We start from the raw sequence: 20,730 nt of genomic DNA, 5'->3' as shown, positions 1-20,730 counted from the left end.
TATTGATCAGAGCAATGAGGAACTGAAATAACTTTGTATTTATGATAAGGAAAAAAATAATTTTTTCCAGCAGCAACGTTTGTATTTTTGCCTATTAAGATTGCAATATTAATATTGTGCCATGTTCTTAGGAGGGATGAATGGGGAGGAAGCCAAGTGTCCACTGTAAAGGAAATTCAATTACAAGTGGCTGAAACTCAGGTGCTAAAATTTAAATATAACTCATCAAATATTTTTGTTGATATAGCCAGTCTGGATGTCTAAAATTCAGAAAACACAGGAGAAGCAATGGAAAATAGCTGAATTTTTAGGTTATGACTTAAATGTCTCTGAGGTAACAGGTTATACCTGAGGTCTCTGAGGTAATGGGTTATATATTTGCTATATATAGCAAATTAAAAATCCAAGACTCCCAAATGCTTCCAAATACAGAATAATCATTCAAGCAAGGGGCAGCATCTTTCAGTGTGCCATTTCAGGGCTTTCCTGAGGTCAAACACCACATTTCAGCCCTGTTTTGCAGAGACTCTGATGGCACCCAGAGCCTCACTCCAAAATGCACCAAGAATTGCACCAGGAACTGCACCAAGAAAACCGCGCCAGGAAAACTGCGCCAGGAAATGCACCAAGAGAACTGCACCAGGAAAACTGCACCAAGAAAACTGCGCCAAGAAAACCGCGCCAGGAAAACCGCGCCAGGAAAACCGCGCCAGGAAAACCGCGCCAGGAAAACCGCGCCAGGAAATGCACTAAGAAAACTGCACCAGGAAAACTGCACCAAGAAAACCGCGCCAAGAAAACCGCGCCAAGAAAACCGCGCCAAGAAAACCATGCCAGGAAATGCCCCAGGAAAACTGCCCCAGGAAAACTGCACCAAGAAAACTGCGCCAAGAAAACTGCCCCAGGAAAACCGCACCAGGAAAACCGCACCAGGAAAACCGCACCAGGAAAACCGCACCAGGAAAACCGCGTCAAGAAAACCGCGCCAGGAAAACCGCGCCAGGAAAACTGCCCCAGGAAAACTGCACCAAGAAAACCGCCCCAGGAAAACCGCACCAGGAAAACCGCACCAGGAAAACCGCGCCAGGAAAACTGCACCAGGAAAACTGCACCAGGAAAACTGCACCAGGAAAACTGCACCAAGAAAACCGCCCCAGGAAAACCGTGCCAGGAAAACTGCACCAGGAAAACTGCGCCAGGACCGGCACTCGCTGCCCCAGCACTGAGCCAGCTGCAGCACAAACACCACAAGCACCTTTTCTGCCAGAAAAAAAAGACAACTAAAGGGCAAAGCCAATGTCTTGTCCCTTTTGGTTTTGGACAGTTCTGTCACTGCACATTCAATCCCACCTGACAGAAATTTCATTTTACTGCTGGAACGGGAGGAGATGCCCCCAGTCTCACAGAGAAAGCAAATATGAAATGTCGTGGTTGCACTGGTAGCTCAGCAGCCACTGACATTCTGTGATCACATCACAGATTCCATCACATTTTCTACCAGCAGAATGAACTAAACAAGCTCTAAAGTTAAATTTTATCTGGAAATTCTCCTTGAGCCAAACTCTATGAGTTCTATCTGAAGGAAGATTCAGACAGCACTTCATAAAACAGAATGGATACCAATGGTGATTAAAAAAAAACCCAAAAGGCATTCAAAAGAAAGGTTTAATCTTCCTGGAGAACAACAAGATAAGAAAATATTGATAACTGTGTGTGAGAGGAGCCCTTTTTATCTATGTACACCCATCCACCTTGGACTTGCTTGTTGCTCCCCTCCATCAGGAGCTGGACTCTTACCCACTCCATATTTGTTATGTCATTTACTGCAATGCATTTAGTCAGAGTTAGCTGAAAGCTGGAAATAAATCATTGCCAAGAACATACTCCCACCTGCTATCAGAGTCAGGGCAGAAAGCAAAAGAAATCTATTTCCATCTACATTTATAAGCATGCTTTATATTTAAATTAATATTGCTAACAAATTCAATCATAGTTTCTCAAAGCTGATGGATGATGAATGTAAATAAAGAGAATTTTGACTCAGGTGTACAGTGGTTTATACAGTGGTTTATACAGCATCTGCTCTGCCTGAACTGCATCAATCCTTTCAGTTTCATTTCCTACAGTTCTACTGACAATGGGTTATTTTTCTCTCTCATGGCATGCTTTTATATTCCCCCAGACCTTTTCTCTTCCAAACATTTGAGTTGCAGTGGATTTCTTCTAACACAGAACAGTGCTATTCCAGATTAGCAGGGTTTTTTTTCAACTCTCAAATGCCAGTGATCCCCTTTCTGTGTAGTTTTACAGGCTGAATTACTTCAAAAGGTAAAGATCACTTTGAAAACTAAAAAAAAAAAAAAAAAAATAGTTCTGTAATTGCTTTTAAAAGGGGGAATAAAAATCAGCAGTTTTGATACTGCAATACAGTGACAAAGAACTTACTACTCTTCATAGGGATCTACTGGACAACTAAATTTATTCTCCAATTAAAACTAAACTAATCTAACAGCTAGAAATCAGACAAAGAAGCAATCCTCTGGTAAGAATAAAAGCCTTCTCAACAGCTTTAGAGCACATTTTGAAAAGTACTCATCTAGATGCTGTCTTCTGAAAACATGTAAGTGCATTCAAAAAGGGAAATAATTTTCGAGTGAATCTCAGCAGACAGAAATATTTAAATGCATAAAACCCTTTTATTGATGGGCTTTTCATGACCCTCTGTTATTTTGGTTGGTGCATAAGGGCAAGCAGTTTTGCTAATTCAACAGCAAATTAAAAGTTAGACAAAGTTTGAGTGTGGGTTTGCTTTGTTATAATAAAACCAAAACTGAATTATTGTCTCTCCTAGCAGAGCAGAGAGATTCAGCAAGGAATATTATCTCTTTTTAAGTGAGTTAGTTGAAGGAGCACACAGTTTGATGTTCCCCCTTGTGTTTATTAGGATTCACTGAAGTGCAGCTCTGGTACTCAGCACTGCCAGTTTACAGCTTGGCTTCCTTAAGAAGCAAATAAAAAATTAATGCATCTCTTGCATTCTGCACATATCTTAAGTTTTGACAGACAAACATATTCACACATCGACACGGTTGTAAATAGACTCTCGAAGGTAAATTATTAAAAACAAGAAGAAAGAAAACAAACTGTAATGCACAAATCTCCCTGGATATTAAAGATGCAGCTGGCTACAAAGCGGTCATGCACCAATAATGAGGCTGCCTGTGATCCCTCAGGCCTTCCCAAATTTGCCTTGCAACTGCAAAATATGTCAGCTGAACTTCCAGCAAAATAATCTTCCCCAGCCATAAATCGTTAGGAACGACCAGCTCAGATTATCTGGAAATTAATCTACAGAAATTCAGGTAAAATACAGCAGATTGAGCAATCAGTGTGCATGTAAAAGGGAGATCTTTCCTGGGTGTTCCTTGGAGGATAACACATTTAAATACATTGTTATCCCCGTGGAAATAATGGGGAAGAGATGGCATTAAACGAGGGCAGAAAATTGAATTCCTGCAGGGTGGCAGTGGAGCACTGAGCAGAGGATGGGGATGGGACAGGGACAGAAATGTGCTGGGCTTGGACAGGGGGATTGGCAAGGGGAGCTGCCTGTGCAGGGAGGGACAGGGTTTGCTGCTGGCTGCAAAACCACCAAAAACTGCCCAGGCACACGAGCTCTGCAGGGCTTACTCACAAAATTGTTTTGCAGTGCTTACTCACCAAACTGTTTTGCAGTGCTTACTCACCAAACTGTTTTGCAGTGCTTACTCACCAAATTTAACAGTACCAATGAAAAGCTCCTTGGTATCACTTAATTACTGCACTGGGCAATAAGATGGAATCATTAATAAAGGGCCCTTGAGTGGATAGGTTTGGGACTGGTTTCCTGCTCCTGTCCATCAATACTTGGATAGCAGAACAAACACTCACACCTCGTTCAGGTTGTTCCTGATAGGGACCCAGAGCTGGAGTACACACACAAAAACAAAGCTGAATCACTGTTTTTACTAAAAACACACCCAGGAAAACAAATGTTGTCTGTTTGGGTACAACCTTTAAAGAGAAACCACAGCCCAGGGCAGACCAACTATTGTTTTGTTCCAAAGGGAATCTTTCTGGATCAAGGAAGACAAAAATCAGTGTTCTGGCACATCATCATGTGAGCACAATCCTTTAGACTTTTTAACAAAAATTCTTTCTAAGATAAGTCTGTAAGAACTGTTCATACAAGAGCCTGAATCTAGTAAAAAAACTGAATTACTCTTTTTAATAGCAGGACCTTGAATGTGACACGCTGAAAGGTTTCAAAGTTTCTGGGTAGAAAATTTTGACAGATTTTAAAAGAGACTGTGAGAATTACACCCAGTGTAGTATATAAGGACAAAATGTAATTAAATAACAAAATAAAAATGCCTGGCTTGGAAAGACTTTGCAGACTGCCTGCAAGACATGGTGGTGGAAGGAAGCACTGCAGAGGGTGGGTGGCATTATGGCATTACAGTGCAAAGAAATCACAAACGTGGGAAAAACAACTGCAGGGACACACAGCTCCCACAGCTGCAGCTCCTTCCTGGAGGCTCCTTACACCTTGCGCTGTGTTCTGACAGGATCAGCAGCTCCATCAGCCTGGGCTCCCCCACACGTGCCAGGCAAGCAAATCTGAACCTGAGGAGGGGAATGAGCTGTAATTGACTCCAGCAGCATCACGCTAAATGAAGCTGCAATAATGCACTGATCAATCTGGAATCACAATTACGACAAACACGGGTTCCAATTATCAAATTATCTTAATGGGATATAGGAACAAACAGAATGATGAGGCTAAGGTGATACATGTGAAAGAAAGCTTGGAGGTGTTGGAGAAGTCAGGTTCATTCTAACACCAGGGTTTTCAGAAGGGTTTGAGTGCAGATGTTGGCAGCTGGAGCCCGCACACATCACCTGTGCAGGGTCTCTGCTGGCCTGGGCACAGCCAGGTAATGAAGGCAAAGCCTCACAAGAGATCCTCAACAGCTTCAGCTCTGCCTCAGCCCAAATCCCAAACCAGGCTCTGCTTTCAGAGTGGAATGAGGATTCAAAAATCCTCATTTAAATATTACAAACTTTCAAAGATAATGCCTGGAAATAATGACATTTCTCAGTTGGACTCACTGCTACCAGCTCTGAATATAAAACAGAAAAAAAAACCTAAAGAAACCTTTTAAATCCTGTTACTTTCAAGATGAGGAAATTTAACTTAATGGTTTCCTCTGGACCATGGTCTCCATAAAACTTGTGAAAATATTCCCTAATCAATGGCATCCCTGAAATGTGGCATCCAGTGCTTTTTCCCCATCCACAAAGAGCCACCTCAAAAGAGAAACAAGGTCAGAACAAAATCCCAGCTCCAGCTGGGCAGTTATTTCTACCCTTGCCAACACAGCGTACTTGAACTCAGTTTAATTTCTTTTATTGTTATTTATTTTTGCACCTTTTGGGGAGCTTCCAAGAGAAATGCCATCCTTGTGTTTTACACCATGAAGAAAGCACTTATCTAGCAGCACTAACCCCTGGTAAATAAACTGAGTTACTGCTCCTGTGTGAATTCCAGCACATGCATCCTTTCCTAGCCCACCCCCAATTCCTGATTTGTTCAGGATAATGATTAAACCCATTGTGTACACTCAGATGAGAACTGGGAGAGCTCACAAAAGGTTTGTATTTCGGGTTTGGGCAGGGGGAGGAAGGGTTTGCTGTATATTGCCTGTTAATAAGTACAGTGTCTCACTTTTGGTACCACCTCTTGGGAAATTTCGCTGAAGAAAATGCTTCTTGCTCATTATTCTTGATTTTTTCCCAGCTTCCTGCTAGCTGGAAACTGTTATCTTTCAGGCTGCATTAAAGAACTGTTACTTTTTAGGCAGAAGGGATGAAGTGTATTCCCAGACAAATAACCAGAGAGAACAATGAATAAATAGAGCCTTTCTTTTAAACCACTCCTGAATTACAAACACAATTTATGAGTTTGAAAGCTGGGAATTTAGCCTGCCTATGCACTGTATTTCATGGTAAATCAGATGTTTATTATGTATTTATTTATGTATTGTAGATTCATTGAGTTGTATTACTGCAGCAAATGACCTGCTGCATTCCAGGGACACTTCAAAAAAGCCACCACAAAAACCACTCCTGAGTCACAGAGCCTGAAACCTCCTTTGTAGCAAGTAATAAACAAACAAATATTAGGGAGAAGGAAGGGTCTTGCAGGTCCATTTGTACTCAGGTTGCTGAATGCACTTGGGAAAAGCTGCTTGGTATGAAGGCAATATAACTGATGTTCCTGTCCTGTCTGGGGCAGGGCATCAATCTCACAAAATCCTGGAGCCCAGAGAGGTGGGCACCAATAAAAAGTGTTCAGTTTGCTGATCATTTAATGTGCCTCCTCATTTTGGGGAGATTTTCACTTTGTGGATGCTGCCCTGAGGGCACACAGCAGCCATCAGTCAATAGCAGTGCTGATACAGAAGGACAATTTATTTCACTGCTGCTTCACCAAAGCCATCTCTCATCCTGCCACCTGATGAGTTACTCACATCTGCTTAAACACTGCCTGGAACTGCAAGAAACCCTTGTCCTCAAAGTGCGTTTATAATGGACTTCAGGGTTTAATTCCTTATTCAAAGAGCTGCATTTCCACAAATGTGAGGGAAGCAGTCCCCACTGATAAAAGTGTCTAGCAGATAAAAAAATATCACTCCAAACAAAACAGCCTCTCTGCATTTCATGCAACTGGACCCCAAAATCCCTTTTCCTGCTTCAAAAACACTTTATTTTTCTAGACTCAAAATTCACCTTTAAGACCATCTGCATTAAAGGCAGCCCACAGAGCAAACAAAATCTAAAACATTTAAGTGGGGTTTTAAATGAAAAAGAAAAAAAGGAAATTTTAAGGAAATTTTTTTTTAAGAAAAAAAGGAAATTTTCCACTCTAGTGCTGAGGTGAATATTTCATACAATTTCCACAGCACAGGAAAGGAAGTTTATGCTCATTTACAAATGCAGGAGTGACACATTTGGTGGAGGTTTTCAAGTCCTCTGCCACCAACACAAACAAACACTGAGAAAGTGACAGCCTGAAAACATTACAGGTCACTTGATACAGAGTGTGAGACAGCAAGTTAAAGACAAAAAATGGAAAAGAACAAACTGGCATCTTGCTCCAGGCAGGATTAATCATTATTTGATAAGAGCCTGATCCTTTTGGGCCTGATGTTGTATCAGGTTGTCCTCAAGGACAATGGAAATTTGTGTTTACTTGCAATGGAATAAAGGACTAAAAATCTAAAAAATATTTCTTCTTCGGAAGAGTTCTAAATAATAAAGAAATATTATTATCCAGTGGATCTTTAACTGCAAATAGGAAAAAAAAAAGAAAACCCACAACTAATAGAGGAAAAAAAACAAAGCCCACACCAAACCACCCTTTTTGCTACTTTCAATTCAATTTGCAGCTGGCTCCAGGAGAATACACCTTTCTGTTTATTCTCAGCTTTGAATTTGACTCATGTTCCAAGGGGAATCCTGTGGAAATGTTTATTTAATTCCTGTGGTCCTGCAGCCACCTGGAGGAGTTTGGAGCCTCCAAACTGACCTGGCTCAAGGCACAGGAAAAGAGAATTATTCAACAGACAGTTCTTGTTCTAACAAGGACATAAAAGAATGGCAAACAGGATAAAATGAGCCATCAATGGTTATAAAATATCTGGAATTACACTTCAGCCAATCAACAAAACTCCAAAAGAAGCTGATGGAGCCCTTGGAGGGAGCAGGGAGGTGTCAGGAATGGGAACAGGACAAATTTAACACAGGGTATGGTTGGAGATGTTCTCTACCCCACTCTTATCTGATTGCTCCTCAATTCTTATCAGTACTTATTACTTTTTCAAAGTAAAGCCCACAGATTAAAGGAATTTCAGCATATTTTTTCTCTGGGGAAACTTCTTGCAAGCATCAAAATGTCGCAGAAAATCTTAATTATTTTTTTGTAAATTTTTTGCCCCTAATAGAAAAAACAAAAATCCTTCACCGTGAACTTTTAATGTTTGCCCTGGTCCATCAAACCTGATTCATTACATTGCTAAAATATCGAAGCTGAATTAAATTTGGCTCAACGTTATCCACAGTTGAATTGTCAGCTTAGACACTGGAAGACAATATGACATGACAAAAATCTAAACAGTTCTGGAAACCTTCACTCAATTTCCTGCCATGGAACAAAACACAAAATTAAGCATAACAGAAAAAACAGAGAGACAAGGAAAGAGTTAAAACTGGGGGAGAAAAGCTCTAAGAAAAATGTTACATAACATTTTGCAGGTATTACTCACCAAGAACAGAGTTCTGAAGTTGCTCAGATCACCAAAGAATTCTTCTATGCTTATTACTTTGGGATCAAAGGTGAAGTACTCTCCCAGATTTTCATACAGTTTTGTCATGTTGTTGTGCATGTTGGACAGTTTTTCATATTGTTCTCGGGCACTCTCAGCAAAGCTGTGAGGTTTTGTTAAGGAAAATGCCTCAAATGCAGCACAAATAAAGGAATAAAAATAAAAACCCAGTAAATAAAGGAAACAGTATACAAGGAAAGAGCTCTCAGTACAAAGGCTACAACTGCAAAATGTGCTTACAAATATGACATTTTTATAAATATTATTAATATTAGCATTTTATGAATTAATATTATTAATGTCTGCAAGTTCATGGCAATACTTCCATCAAATAATCCCTTTCCAATGGTGAAGATTTGCCACTGACAGAGAATACAACTTGCTCGGCAAAATTTTTAAATGCTGTAGGCCTTTTTATTTGAAGAGATGACCAATTTTATAAAAAGAACTCTATGAAAACACCCAGTGAAATTCAGTTTGCTGTGCGAATCTATGGTCTCAGTGCTCCAGTGAAGCCATGTCCCCCACCTCACACACATGTTTTATATAAAAATGTGCATAACTACCAATGACAAAGTCACACAGTATGACATCTCATTTTCTTTGCCTTTTATCACAGAATTCTGCTCTGTGGGTTCCTTCCTGCCCAGGCACACAGTGCATGCCTCGGGCTGCCTCTATCAGGTTCACTTTCTGAGGCACAATCTCAACTCTGTCATTTCACCCAACTAACAGAAATGAAACATCCACCCACCCGTCCCAGCAAACTGACAAACAGCTTTGAGAAATTATTACTGAGAAAAACACCATGGAACAACACAAGGCTTGTTTTCCTTTCCTTAGGAAGTGTGGAAGCCTGGAAATGAGACTGAGATGGACTTTCATCCCAGCAGGCATCATTAAAAGTTTGATATAATGCTTTTAAATAGAAAAATATGGTGCTTTTTTCTCCCTACATGAAAAAAAAATTATATAAATATATATATTTATAATATCTCTAGAATAGATATATAAATTATAATATATATATTTAAACTGTATTATATATGACTATATTTTATGTATATTTTTACATATATCATATATACTTTATATATATTTATAAATATATATAAAGTCTATATAATATATATATTTATATATATCTATATATAAAACATATATATTATATCAAACTATATTTTATATATTATAACTATAATATATATACTATATGATATATAGTACATAAGTATAAAGTTATACATTTTATATATAAACACTTAAAAATTGGTTCTAAAAGTATGATTGAAAACTTTATCAATATCAATTTTTCCAAGCACTTCTCCCAACTAAAGCCTTGGTGGTCTAAGAGCAAAGCTGGTAGTTCCTAAATTTAATTTAAAAACAGAAACCCACTCAGTGATGGATATTAATTTATAAAATCAAGATTTTGAAACATTATCTGCCCAAACAGTGCCACAGGAGTGGCAACACCTAATTCTCAGTTTATTGAAAACAAGTTTAAGCTGCTTGATTAGAATTTCAAGCTTGGCCTGTTGAGCTGCTCATCTCAAGATAAACCTGGCGCAGTTCAGTCTTCAGTGACATTTAACTGCACAAAAGGAAATGAAAGTTTAATGGCAAGAATACATTAAATAGGTAATAATGGCACATTACTGAATTATTGAGCACAGACTAAAAATTTCAGAAAAACACGAATTGCCTTCGAGTCAGCAGATTGCTGTTGTGAGCAGCTCACCAAAAAAGAAATATATATAAATGTACAGATTAATTCAGTGGATCCTTTAAAAAACAATCTTACGTTATGTGATAAAAACCCAAAAATGACTGAAAAGTCTAAAAAAAAGAAAAATACTTGGACAATTCCAGATTTGCAGCCTATTCTTGGAGGCAGAGCTCCCAGCTCTCCACTGGTGCTGCACTCACGTAACAAATAACAACAGTAAGCACTAAAAAAACCCAGCAGTGCTGCTGAAAGGAGATATTTTAAAGCACCACTCTAGAAATAGACACTGTAATTTCAACATTATTATTTTTTATCTATTAAGCACCGAACTGCAAGTAAAAAAATATCTTTAACAGATGGGCTGCAAGACAAAGGGGTGGCAGCAAGACAGATGAACAGGGTGAGCCAAGGGAGAATTGAGGATTTCAGCTGGGCTCCATTCTGAAGAAAAGGCAGAGATGCAAAGACAATAGTTCCCAGTCATAGAACATGCAATATTAACAAAGTTCCTGCCACTCTGTGCTTCATTCAACCTTCCTACTTGTAACCTATTAGTAGTGGAAAACATCCCCTGGAAATGTGGTGATTCAGGCAATGGAGTGATCCAGGGGAGCACAGCCAGGCGTGCCAACAAATTTCATGAAAAAATTCAGTGAGGAGTCTGAGGTGTGTCAGCTTTGTGTAACAGCAACCCCTCATTCCAACAGATTTCCTGAAGAGAGATTGAAGCTTTGCCAAGTGCTCATTTAAAAACTCCAAATTTGGTTTCACTCTCACCACTACAAACCAAACCAAAAATCAGGTTTTTTTACAATCAAGTTTAAAAGTGATTGTTCAAGTAGCACAAAGTACTTTATTCAGAAGTTTGGTTTTCCCACATTTTCTTGTATGCCACTGCAGAGCAGGATTCCAGCCTGAGGAACCACCAGGCATAAATATCTGTTTTAATTTGTTAGAGGAGAAAGTCTGAGTCAATGGTGTCATCTTTAATGAAGGATGCACAAGAGCTCTTGATTTCTAATCTCCCAGCTCATTCATAATAGAGCCAGATGTGCCAAAAATTTTCATGAAAAAAAACAGTGAGGAGTCTGAGGTGTGTCAGCTTTGTGCAATAGCAATCCCTCATTCCAACAGATTTCCTCAAGAGAGATTGAAGCTTTGCCAAGTGCTCATTTAAAAACTCCAAACTTGGTTTCACACTCCAAACCAAACCAAAAATCACAGATTGCCATTGCAAGAGCAGGATTCTGGCCTGAGGAACCACCAGGCCTAAATATCTGTTTTAATTTGTTAGAGGAGAAAGTTTGAGTCAATGGTGTCATCTTTAATGAAGGATGCACATGAGCTCTCAGTTTCTAATCTCCCAGCTCATTCATAATAGAGCATTCTTTGAATTGAACTGTGGCAAAGCAAACAGAACTTGCTAACTGAAGACAGAAATTCAGCTTTAATAGCACTAAGTCATTCCCACTGATAGCTCTATTTTCACCTGCTATCAGGATGTAAACACATGCTAACAATTTCATCACTCACTCCATCCATAATGCATCTCTGTGACTGCACAGCAGCCAAGACTTCTGGAGCATACACAGATAATTATGAATCACAATTATATCCCTAATCTTTTCCTCCTGTTGGAAGCCTTTGCAAAAACAAAAACAAAACAAAACAAAAAAAAACCTGCAGAAATCTTCACTGCAATACACTCTACCCAAATCAGAAGCCAAGAGCCATAGCAGGAGCCCAACTTTGTGTGTGCACACAGAATCATGTGCTAACTGGAAAGCTGAAAGATTCCTCAATAAAATTCCATAAAAAGCTCAGTGTGAGAATTTCTTTCTCATTACAAAGCAAATTACCTCATCATTCAGGGTCTGACAGAACAGCTCAGGAAAAACCCAAACAAAGCAAAGCAAAGCACAGAGGAGCAGGGGATTCTCAGCAAGGAGGGCTCTGCCTCCCCCTTGGTCCCTTAGTACCTGAAATTATCATTAGCTATCAGAATTATGTAACAATTGCATTCATTGGAAAGAGCCAGGATTTCAGTGGGTTTTGTGTTTGTGGGAATGCAGCACAGAAAGGTCACAACCATCCAAGAAAAACCCTGGCTAAACCTGCTCCTTCTCCCAAAATCTCAGATAACAATTAATTCACATTAATTAATATGAAGCTTTCAGACTTGTGCCTAAACAGCCATAAAACTTTCATCTTGGTAAACACTAAAAAATCTGTCAGTGTTTACTTCCTCCCAGCTCTAAGCAATCAATTCAGTCACTAACTTTGCTGCATTCAAACTTCTCTGTAATGAAAGGAATTTCCATTGATTCCACCACATTGCTATGCACAGGAGAAAGCTTTTGTCAACATCATTTCAATATTACTTTTTTATTTGTACTTCTGTTGATGAGGACACAAAGATCACTGCTCAATTCTCTAAACCCAGAGGAAGTCTCTGGGCAAAAACTGATAAACAAGGGCCGACTTTGAAAATATTCAGTCCAAGGACCAAAGCCCAACAGAACTTAAAACTTGAACTATTTTACACTGGGGAAGTTGGCTCCAAGATATAGGTGGTAAATTAGGAATTTCCTGTGGTAGCAAAAAGAAAATTTTCAAAATAAATAAGAGCACTTGGCCCTCCAAAGAAAAAACAAAAGGCAAAATTTCTAAAGCCACAGGCTAGAGAGAAGGCAAGACCTTTTCTATATAGAAAAAAAAAAAAGCACTCCAAACTTAGATCCAGGCATTAACCTAAATTAACCTGAACCACTTGTGAAAAAGAAAAATTGCTGAACTCAGAAGTTTTTTTCCCATTATTATAACAGAGAAACAATCCCCAAATTCCATAGTCCCATTTTAAAGAGAGTTTTTAAAAGCTCTACAACCACTGAAAGCAAACCAAACCTTTCACCCCGGCAGAAGAAACTCTTTATCTCCACTGATGCCATCACCAGAACTTTGGATTTGCCTTCATATTGCCTGACACCAAAAAACACCTAATTCTTAATTCTCAGTTGTGATATTCTGATTTTTAACTAATTTCAAACAGCATGAAGAGTGCTATTTGTAGCTTTTCTCCAAACTCAAATATCTTTTTCATTTTGTGGTGGCAAAACAATTAATCACTATTCCTGCATTAATTAGAAGGAACACAGAACATGATAGCCAAGCATGTATCAGAAACAAAATGTTGCCAGAGTAATGGATTTGTAGCATCCCTTCCCTGGAGAACAATTAGATAAAAATCTCTTTAGATGAATAAAAACAAGAAGGGAACAACACAAATGCAGCTTGTACAAACGAAATGCTGCTGTAAAATTTGTTTTGCATATTATATTCAAATTGGTTGTGACTGTTTCAAATCACAAAAGTGTTGACACGCTCTAACAATGTTAAAAATCACTTTCTAGGTATTTCAGCAAAAGTCTGGTGGCCACTGCTAGAAATATTCTATTAGCTCTGGATCCCACAATCAGGTGCCCCAAACAATAATTACAGCTCGGTGTGCCCTGAATCTTTCAGGGAAGCTGCAGCCACGTTCCCTCCCTTTGATCAGGCAGCTTTCCCTCACTCCAGCTGCCTTTAATTAATGTCTGAGCTGTCACTGCAGCTGCTCCTCACAAGCTTCAATCAGATCTGATGGTTGCTTCAGCCAGAGAAAGTTTCTGGTAAAGGTTGGGGAAAGAAATGAGAAATTCCCCCCTGTATTTTTAGGTTTCCTTTAAGGCTGCCATGGCAAGAAATCCTCAATTTCTTGTTTTGAGAAATCTGAAAAACTGCTGATTGTATAATGTTTCAAGAGCCCAGATGTTCCAAACCAAGGAGGAAAAGGAATTTTATGTCACCTGAGGGAAAAAAAGGCAAATTGGGATTTGTTTAGCACAAACAACTGTTGCAATGAAATGTTCACAAACTCAAGAATAGGAGAAAATGAAAGTTAAAGACTATGCTAAAATGAATTTATTTTGCAGGTGCCTACATAAAACCACACATCAAATGTGATTTGAGTAAGGTGCTGTATATCCCTTCAATCATCTTTCCTCTCCAGACATGGTCCCACATTTTTGTGCAATTATTAAAAATAACTTACAGGGCAATGATTTGCCAGAAGCTCACCACAAACAGCCTTGGCCCCAGTGACTGGGGTTAACCCAAGGAAAAGTCAGGAAAGTGAAAGGATCCCTCAAAATCCCAACAGGCACTTGAAAAATCCCCTAAAGAACTCTTCTGGCCAGAGGGAAACCCAGAGCAGACTCACAGGCAATGGGGACCTGAAATCCAGATTTCCTCTGCTCACAGGCAGCTCTTGCTGCTCAGTGACATCCTTCCCCTCCAAAACACTTCAGCTTTTAAAAGAAAATGTTTCTGTTTGGGAAACAGAACTGCAGAGGGCAAAAAGCAGCTCCATCAACACCAAGAGTTTTGCTAAAGCAGAATCTCAGGACACTTTGATTTTGGTATCTTAAAGCTGCAGCTCCAGGCATTTACAGAGTGCACCTCCCCTTCAATTTCTGATTTTAAAATAAGCATACAATAATTAGAGAATGGATTTCTAATGGATTATCACTCTAACAAAGCACAGTCCTTTACAAAAATATCTTTCAGTGATCTGGACAACTTGGTTTAATATAAATTTAAGGATGAAAGCCCAGTTTCCCCCAGGCAATGATTCACAGTCGAGGAGCCATTAAATCTCTGGTGCATGCACAAAAGTGGAGTTCTGCTCATGGAATTCTATTCTGTGGAATTTTTACAGGATTTTTTTCCCCTGTATAATGTTCCTTCTTATCCTCTCCTCCTCCCCTGTCCCCAGAGCTCCCTGGATCCTTCTCAGCTCTGCAGCACAATCTGGGGGATGTCACAGGGTGCAGAACAGAACAGAGCTCCATTACAGCGGGGATTCAACCAAAAACCCAACAGAGATCTCTGATCTGAAGTCAGCAAATAAACGCACAAAAGTCCATTCTATACAATTTACAGAAGGTATGTTTTTCAGGAAATAGAAAAATAAGCAACTGGAAGTTCTTGACTGTCCCACAGCTCCACCTCTTGCACATCATCCTGCCTCCCCTTGGTGACATTTATCAATTTCCTCCTCATTCCCACTGGCATGGAATGCACAGACACCTGTGCACTTCTGTTCACTGAATTCTTACTGCACCCAATATGAAAGAGTCAATGCAATCCTGTGTCTGCTCATATTAGGGATTTCCTTTGTAAAAAGGAATGAAAACCTGAAGGTAGAAATAAACTGTCAAAGAAAATTGATATCGTGCTTTGCATAACACAATTTTCATTTATAATGCTCCGAAGTTCTTGTATTTTAAACTATTAACTTTATGAAAACTCTGCCTTAGTCCAGACCAGTAAAAATAGAAAGGATCATTTTCCAAAGGGATTTGTCTTTTTTTTTTCCTGACGTCAAATAGTTGTAAGAGAAATGAACATTGTGCAGCAAAACATGACACATTATTAGGTGCTTTTCAAATTCAATCCAAGCAAAGATTATACCTAAATAATCCTATAGTTATCACCTGGAACACGGTAAGCATTTTCACTTTGCTTTAAGATGGATCAAAGAGGAAAAAAAAAATAAAGAAAAGAAATATTGTGTGATAGCAAAGGGAGTGGAAAGCTCTTTAAAAAGCTCTGTTGAGTCTGGCAAGACAAGAGATTTAATTCTTCCTGTACAAGGGGGAAACAAGGAGAGGAAACCCCTCTAAAGAGCAACAGTAGGGAACAAAAATGAGTGCCCACAGACCCTGAAAATGCTGCTGGACTGGGTGAATTCTCCATCTGGGGAAGTTTACCAGAGCTGTTATCAGGCATGACTGAGGGCATACAGACACAGGGTTTCAGGTTAGCTCCCAGATTCAATATTCCTATAAAAATCATTGGATTTTTCATGAAGATGAATTACCAACACTTCTCTGCCATATGTTTTGTCTCTGTGTATCCTGCTTTTACTTTTCCTGCCCCAGGCCTGCCCACAGGTATTTCTGTGAGGTTCCATCGCCCTCCCAGCCCCACAATTTCAGAGTGCCCTGAGTTCCTCAGTGTCTGCATCCACACAAACACCAAACCATGGAATCAACACTCACACAAAATAAAAAACACTCCCTTTAGAACATATTCAAATTAATTAATTTTACTTTATGATGAACATATTGTTAATACTGCAGTTCCTGCTGTGTTGACTTTCTGGATTTTTACCTCATGAAACAGAGCAGGCATTGCACAATTTATCCTGCCATAAACCACATCCTCCTAGATCCACAAGGCCATTACTGGTTTTCTCCATTAGAGTGGAGAAAAACCTTCTCCAAAGTTTTTCCTCACTATTAGGTCATGATTCCTGATCCACAACCATTCCATATTTTGCTTTTTTTGCATGGGGATTATTTACTGATTTTTTAAATCTGGTAATTTAGCTGATATATTAAATGCTGTTACAGCCTCTCTCTGAAGCAGGCAGATAAAAATGGATTTCCCACCAGCCCCTGAAGACCCTGAGTGCTCCCTTATCTTGCTGAACATTTTGCTACCTCTCCTCTTGCTGTGCTCACACCCCTAAGGCAGCCTGGAGTCTGAGCTGAGCTTGTCTCAAAGCAAATCAACAATTTTCACATTACTGGTCAAGCACTGAAACACTGACTTGCTAATGGCTCCCTCTTGGCTCACACCATGTTTTGTTCATTAAAGAATGGAATATCTCATGATCAATTATGCAGGCCTGGGTAGAATTCTTTTCCCAACAATGAGCATAAAGATATTAAAATACATAGATATAATAAAGGGAACAAAGCCAGGTACCGACATAGTACTGTAAAAAAAACTCATATTATGCTAAAAACAAACATCTGGAGTCTTGCCAGATGAGACCTGACCAATTTAAAGTTTTTTCAAACTCCACTTTACCGAGCAACATGCAGACTACATCAAATTAAACAATTCACATGAAACACCTCAACAGCACGGCTGCTACTTGATGGCTTGCAATAAAAACAGAACAACAATCCTTGGGATGCTTAGTGCACCACAGAGGCAAATGCAGAATTCCAGTACGCCTCATGGAAAATTTCATACCTGGAGTGATTAAACCCTCACACACACACACAGAAGCACCACATCCATCCCAGAACCCTCACCATGGCTCGGTAAAGCTGAGAAAAAGAGGCTGCAAAGCAAAGGTTGGAGATGATGCTGTGGTGCTCTGGTTCAAGACAAACCTGCCGCTCCTCACACCCCACAAGGATTCCAGCCTGGCTTCCCCTGGAAGTTCCAGATTTTTCAGGAAAAGGCTGCCAGGCCTTTCCAGCAGCATTTCCCCCTTAGAATTCACTCAGGATAAACAGAGCAGAGGGCAGAAAAACGCTAAAAAAACCCGAATTCCTCAGCCACCTCCCAGCACAGAAACGTACATGCTCTCCTGCCTCTCAGCAGGGAAACTGGGCTTGACCAAGCAGAAGGAGATTAAAGTTGTTTTTCCACAAGGTTAAACTCATCTTTAATTGGGAAATATCTAATTCTACCAGGGTTACAGCTTAGTAACCATGCATGCTCAAAGCACAGGAGGGAATGAAGGAAAAGCATTTCCCTTTCAATGGCCAGCGTAAAAACCTGCACAGCAATTCTGGAATTAGGTTTGTAATGGGATCATGACAAATTGATTGATTTTTTTTCCCCCACTAATTTAGGAAGATGATTATTTGGGACAATAATTAGCAATATTGCCATTTAGTGAATTAAATAACAAACCAAACACAACTGGTTTCAGTCATGACCAGAGAAGGAGAACCATTCCACTAGAACAGCAAAATAATTTGCCTTTTTTCAGCTCTGTATTTATACATTTATATAACTTTGTCCAAAGACTCAGAGCACTCACCTGCTGCACATCCCAGCAAACACAAGGGGCAATGAGCTGCAGGCCTGGAATATTTATCTGCAGCAGAATCAGAACATTTAACCTCCCTTTAACTCAATTATATCCATTGATTTCCATGACAAACACCCAGTCACACCAAATGTGACACCAGACATGCAAATATTTCAAAGCTGTTTTAGTGGGGGCATCATTATTTTAGTTTTTTTTTATTGCAGGATGAAAAATCAGGTAAAGGAAAGGATTAATAAATGCCACAGAGGACATTTCTCAGTGGAAATCAAATTGAATGACAACAGTTCTATCAGAACTGTCAGTGAACAACAGGCTCTCCAAATAAATAAACCAATAAACAAATTTCAGCTCCTGGGATTGTTTCTGTGATTGTTGCTGGGCTGCTCAGGGCTGACATTTCAGAATGTGATCTGGTGTTGTTCCCTCTAACTGCAAGAGGTCCTGGCCATATTTCTGACACACTAATTATCTTATTTTTAAACTTTTACCTATAAAAAGGCAGCTCTGCACACACAGATAATTTTGTGTGCTGGGGAGACACACTCCCCAAAGACCGAGTAAACTACTAAAGTACATTTGAGCTCAACAACATCAAATATTGCTGTTTTTTTCCCCCTAAAGCTTAATAATGCCAATTGAATATAAGTAACTAAATATAGCCCAAATTGCTTGTAATCTGATTTTTAACTTGGCTGGGTCAGTTCTCCAATAGGATTCAAACTGCTGAGATGCCACGAGCTTAAACAATTAGCAATGCAAAAAAAAAAAAAAAAAAAACAGAGAAGGAAAACTCAGCTTATTCACCAATGCCCTGAATTTCCCAAAAAAGCCTCTAGTTTGGAAAAAGAAAAGCAGATTATTTGTACAAACTAATTCTTGCTATCTGCTATCAGAGTGCTTTCAGCAGGGGGATTTTCTGAGGAAGGCCCTGGATCCTTTCTCACCCAGCAGCTCCATCAGGGGTGCCCGGGCTGCTTTGGCAGCCCCATTTAAATACCAGGCGAGTGCTCGGAGATAAAAGGTTTTTAAATGTAACCTCTCAGAAGATGAGGCACTGTCAATTCCCTTCTCCAAAGTGCATTTTAGGGATGCTTTACTTGCATTTGGGGCAATACAGAATAATGCAAATCTGGGCCACGCAGACTGGGGCTGTCAAACAGCCAAGCAAATCTCTGGGATCTCACATCTAATACTCAAATCACACATTTTGCTGTCTTAGAGCTACACAAACTTAGGAAAGAGCATCCTAGATGCAAAATTTAACACACACCACCCATGTGATACTTTCTCCTTTGCTCACGTTAATCAATTTGCATAAAACCATACAGAATAGGTGGCACAAGAAGAACATTTGATTAACTTATTACCTATAAACTCAAACTGACACAACCCTGTAAGCAGGGCAAAGAAACCCTGGTATTCCTGGCACTTCAATAAATACAGGCTCTGCTTCAAAAACTTCCTTGAAACTTGAACACTTTATGTACTAAAATTAATCGCCAAGCAGATGTACGGCATTATAAGGCTTGCAATTATTGCTTAAAACGTTTTCCATTTAAACATAAAACTCATAAAACTGAAGATTCAAGAGTAAATAAATCATTACTTTCCTGTGCTGTGCCTTCAACAAGCACTGCAAAGTCTTTTTCTCCCACTTAGTATTTTAATTTAGAAGAAAATAGTTATTTTCTGTATGAAGCTAATAGAAAGTTAAATTAATCCCAAGTTTATTTTTTAAGAAACAATTCCTCATACTTAAATGCAAACAACGACAGCTCCCACACGAGAATTACCAGCTGATTTTAATCTGAACATCCCCAGTGCATCACAGGCCCCAGACTTGTCCCCAGGTCATTTCTCTACAGCTGAAGAGCACCCAGAGGGGAAAGGAACCCCTCGTGTTCCATTGTGGGGCTGCAGGGGCTGTCAGACAGCTCTGGGAGCAAAAATGCACATCAGGAGAGCATCCACGCCTGCCAGCAAGGCAGCTCTTCTATTCCATAAAAAGGATTCTCTCCTAATGAATGGTGTTCCTTACTGGAAATTAAAATTAGTTCACAAATTGCTGCTGTTCCATTTAATGATAAGATGAATGCGCAGCGCTTTGAATTTTTTTTATCTGCGGTAATTTTTGCTCTTTCATTCATCATTCCCTTAATTTCGCAACTCTTTAAAAAAAAAAAAGGCTTTGAATTCCTCACATGCATGCAATCAGTCAGAAAAGCCACGTGGCAGCACTGATTGCTCTGGGAGGCAAAAGATCTCTATAACTTGAGGCACATTAATGTCCCTGATCAGGGTAAATGATCAGCTGGAAAGCAGAAAAGCCACACAAGGTCTCCACTGAAGGCTCGTGCAGGACACATTGGAGGGATAAAAGGAATAAATTCACGTCAGGTATTTTATAAAACACACACAGCCAAAGTTATTCCTGCGCAGGGAGCAGGATAACAAAAACCATGAACCAGTGACCAAATGCGTGCCCTTGGAACAACACTCAAAGCTTCTGTCTACAGCAGGAGTTATATATATTAGAGATATTTCTAGAGAAATTAATTATTTTCTAGAGGAACAAACTTTAGTTTGTGTGTATGTTGGGAGGGAGAAAGAAGTGATATTTATTATTCATGTATTTAGAGTTCTAAATCAATATTAATGTTAACTCAGTGCAACTT

The 20,730-nt window shown here is 39.4% G+C and overlaps 1 protein-coding gene across 4 annotated transcripts in view; it reads right to left on the bottom strand.

Moving 5' to 3' along the window:
• DIAPH2 (diaphanous related formin 2) overlaps positions 1 to 20,730 on the bottom strand; it is a 166,994-nt gene that overhangs the window by 59,726 nt on the left and 86,538 nt on the right. For all 4 annotated transcript variants that reach the window (XM_063170841.1, XM_063170842.1, XM_063170843.1 and 1 more), the window contains one exon: positions 8,367 to 8,532. In XM_063170841.1, the coding sequence (XP_063026911.1) occupies positions 8,367 to 8,532 (166 nt within the window). The remainder of the gene's footprint in view (positions 1 to 8,366; positions 8,533 to 20,730) is intronic.

Source organism: Melospiza melodia, chromosome 16 (assembly GCF_035770615.1).
Source record: "Melospiza melodia melodia isolate bMelMel2 chromosome 16, bMelMel2.pri, whole genome shotgun sequence".
Classification (NCBI taxonomy): Eukaryota; Metazoa; Chordata; class Aves; order Passeriformes; family Passerellidae; genus Melospiza; species Melospiza melodia.
This window is presented reverse-complemented; position numbering and strand designations above follow the sequence as displayed.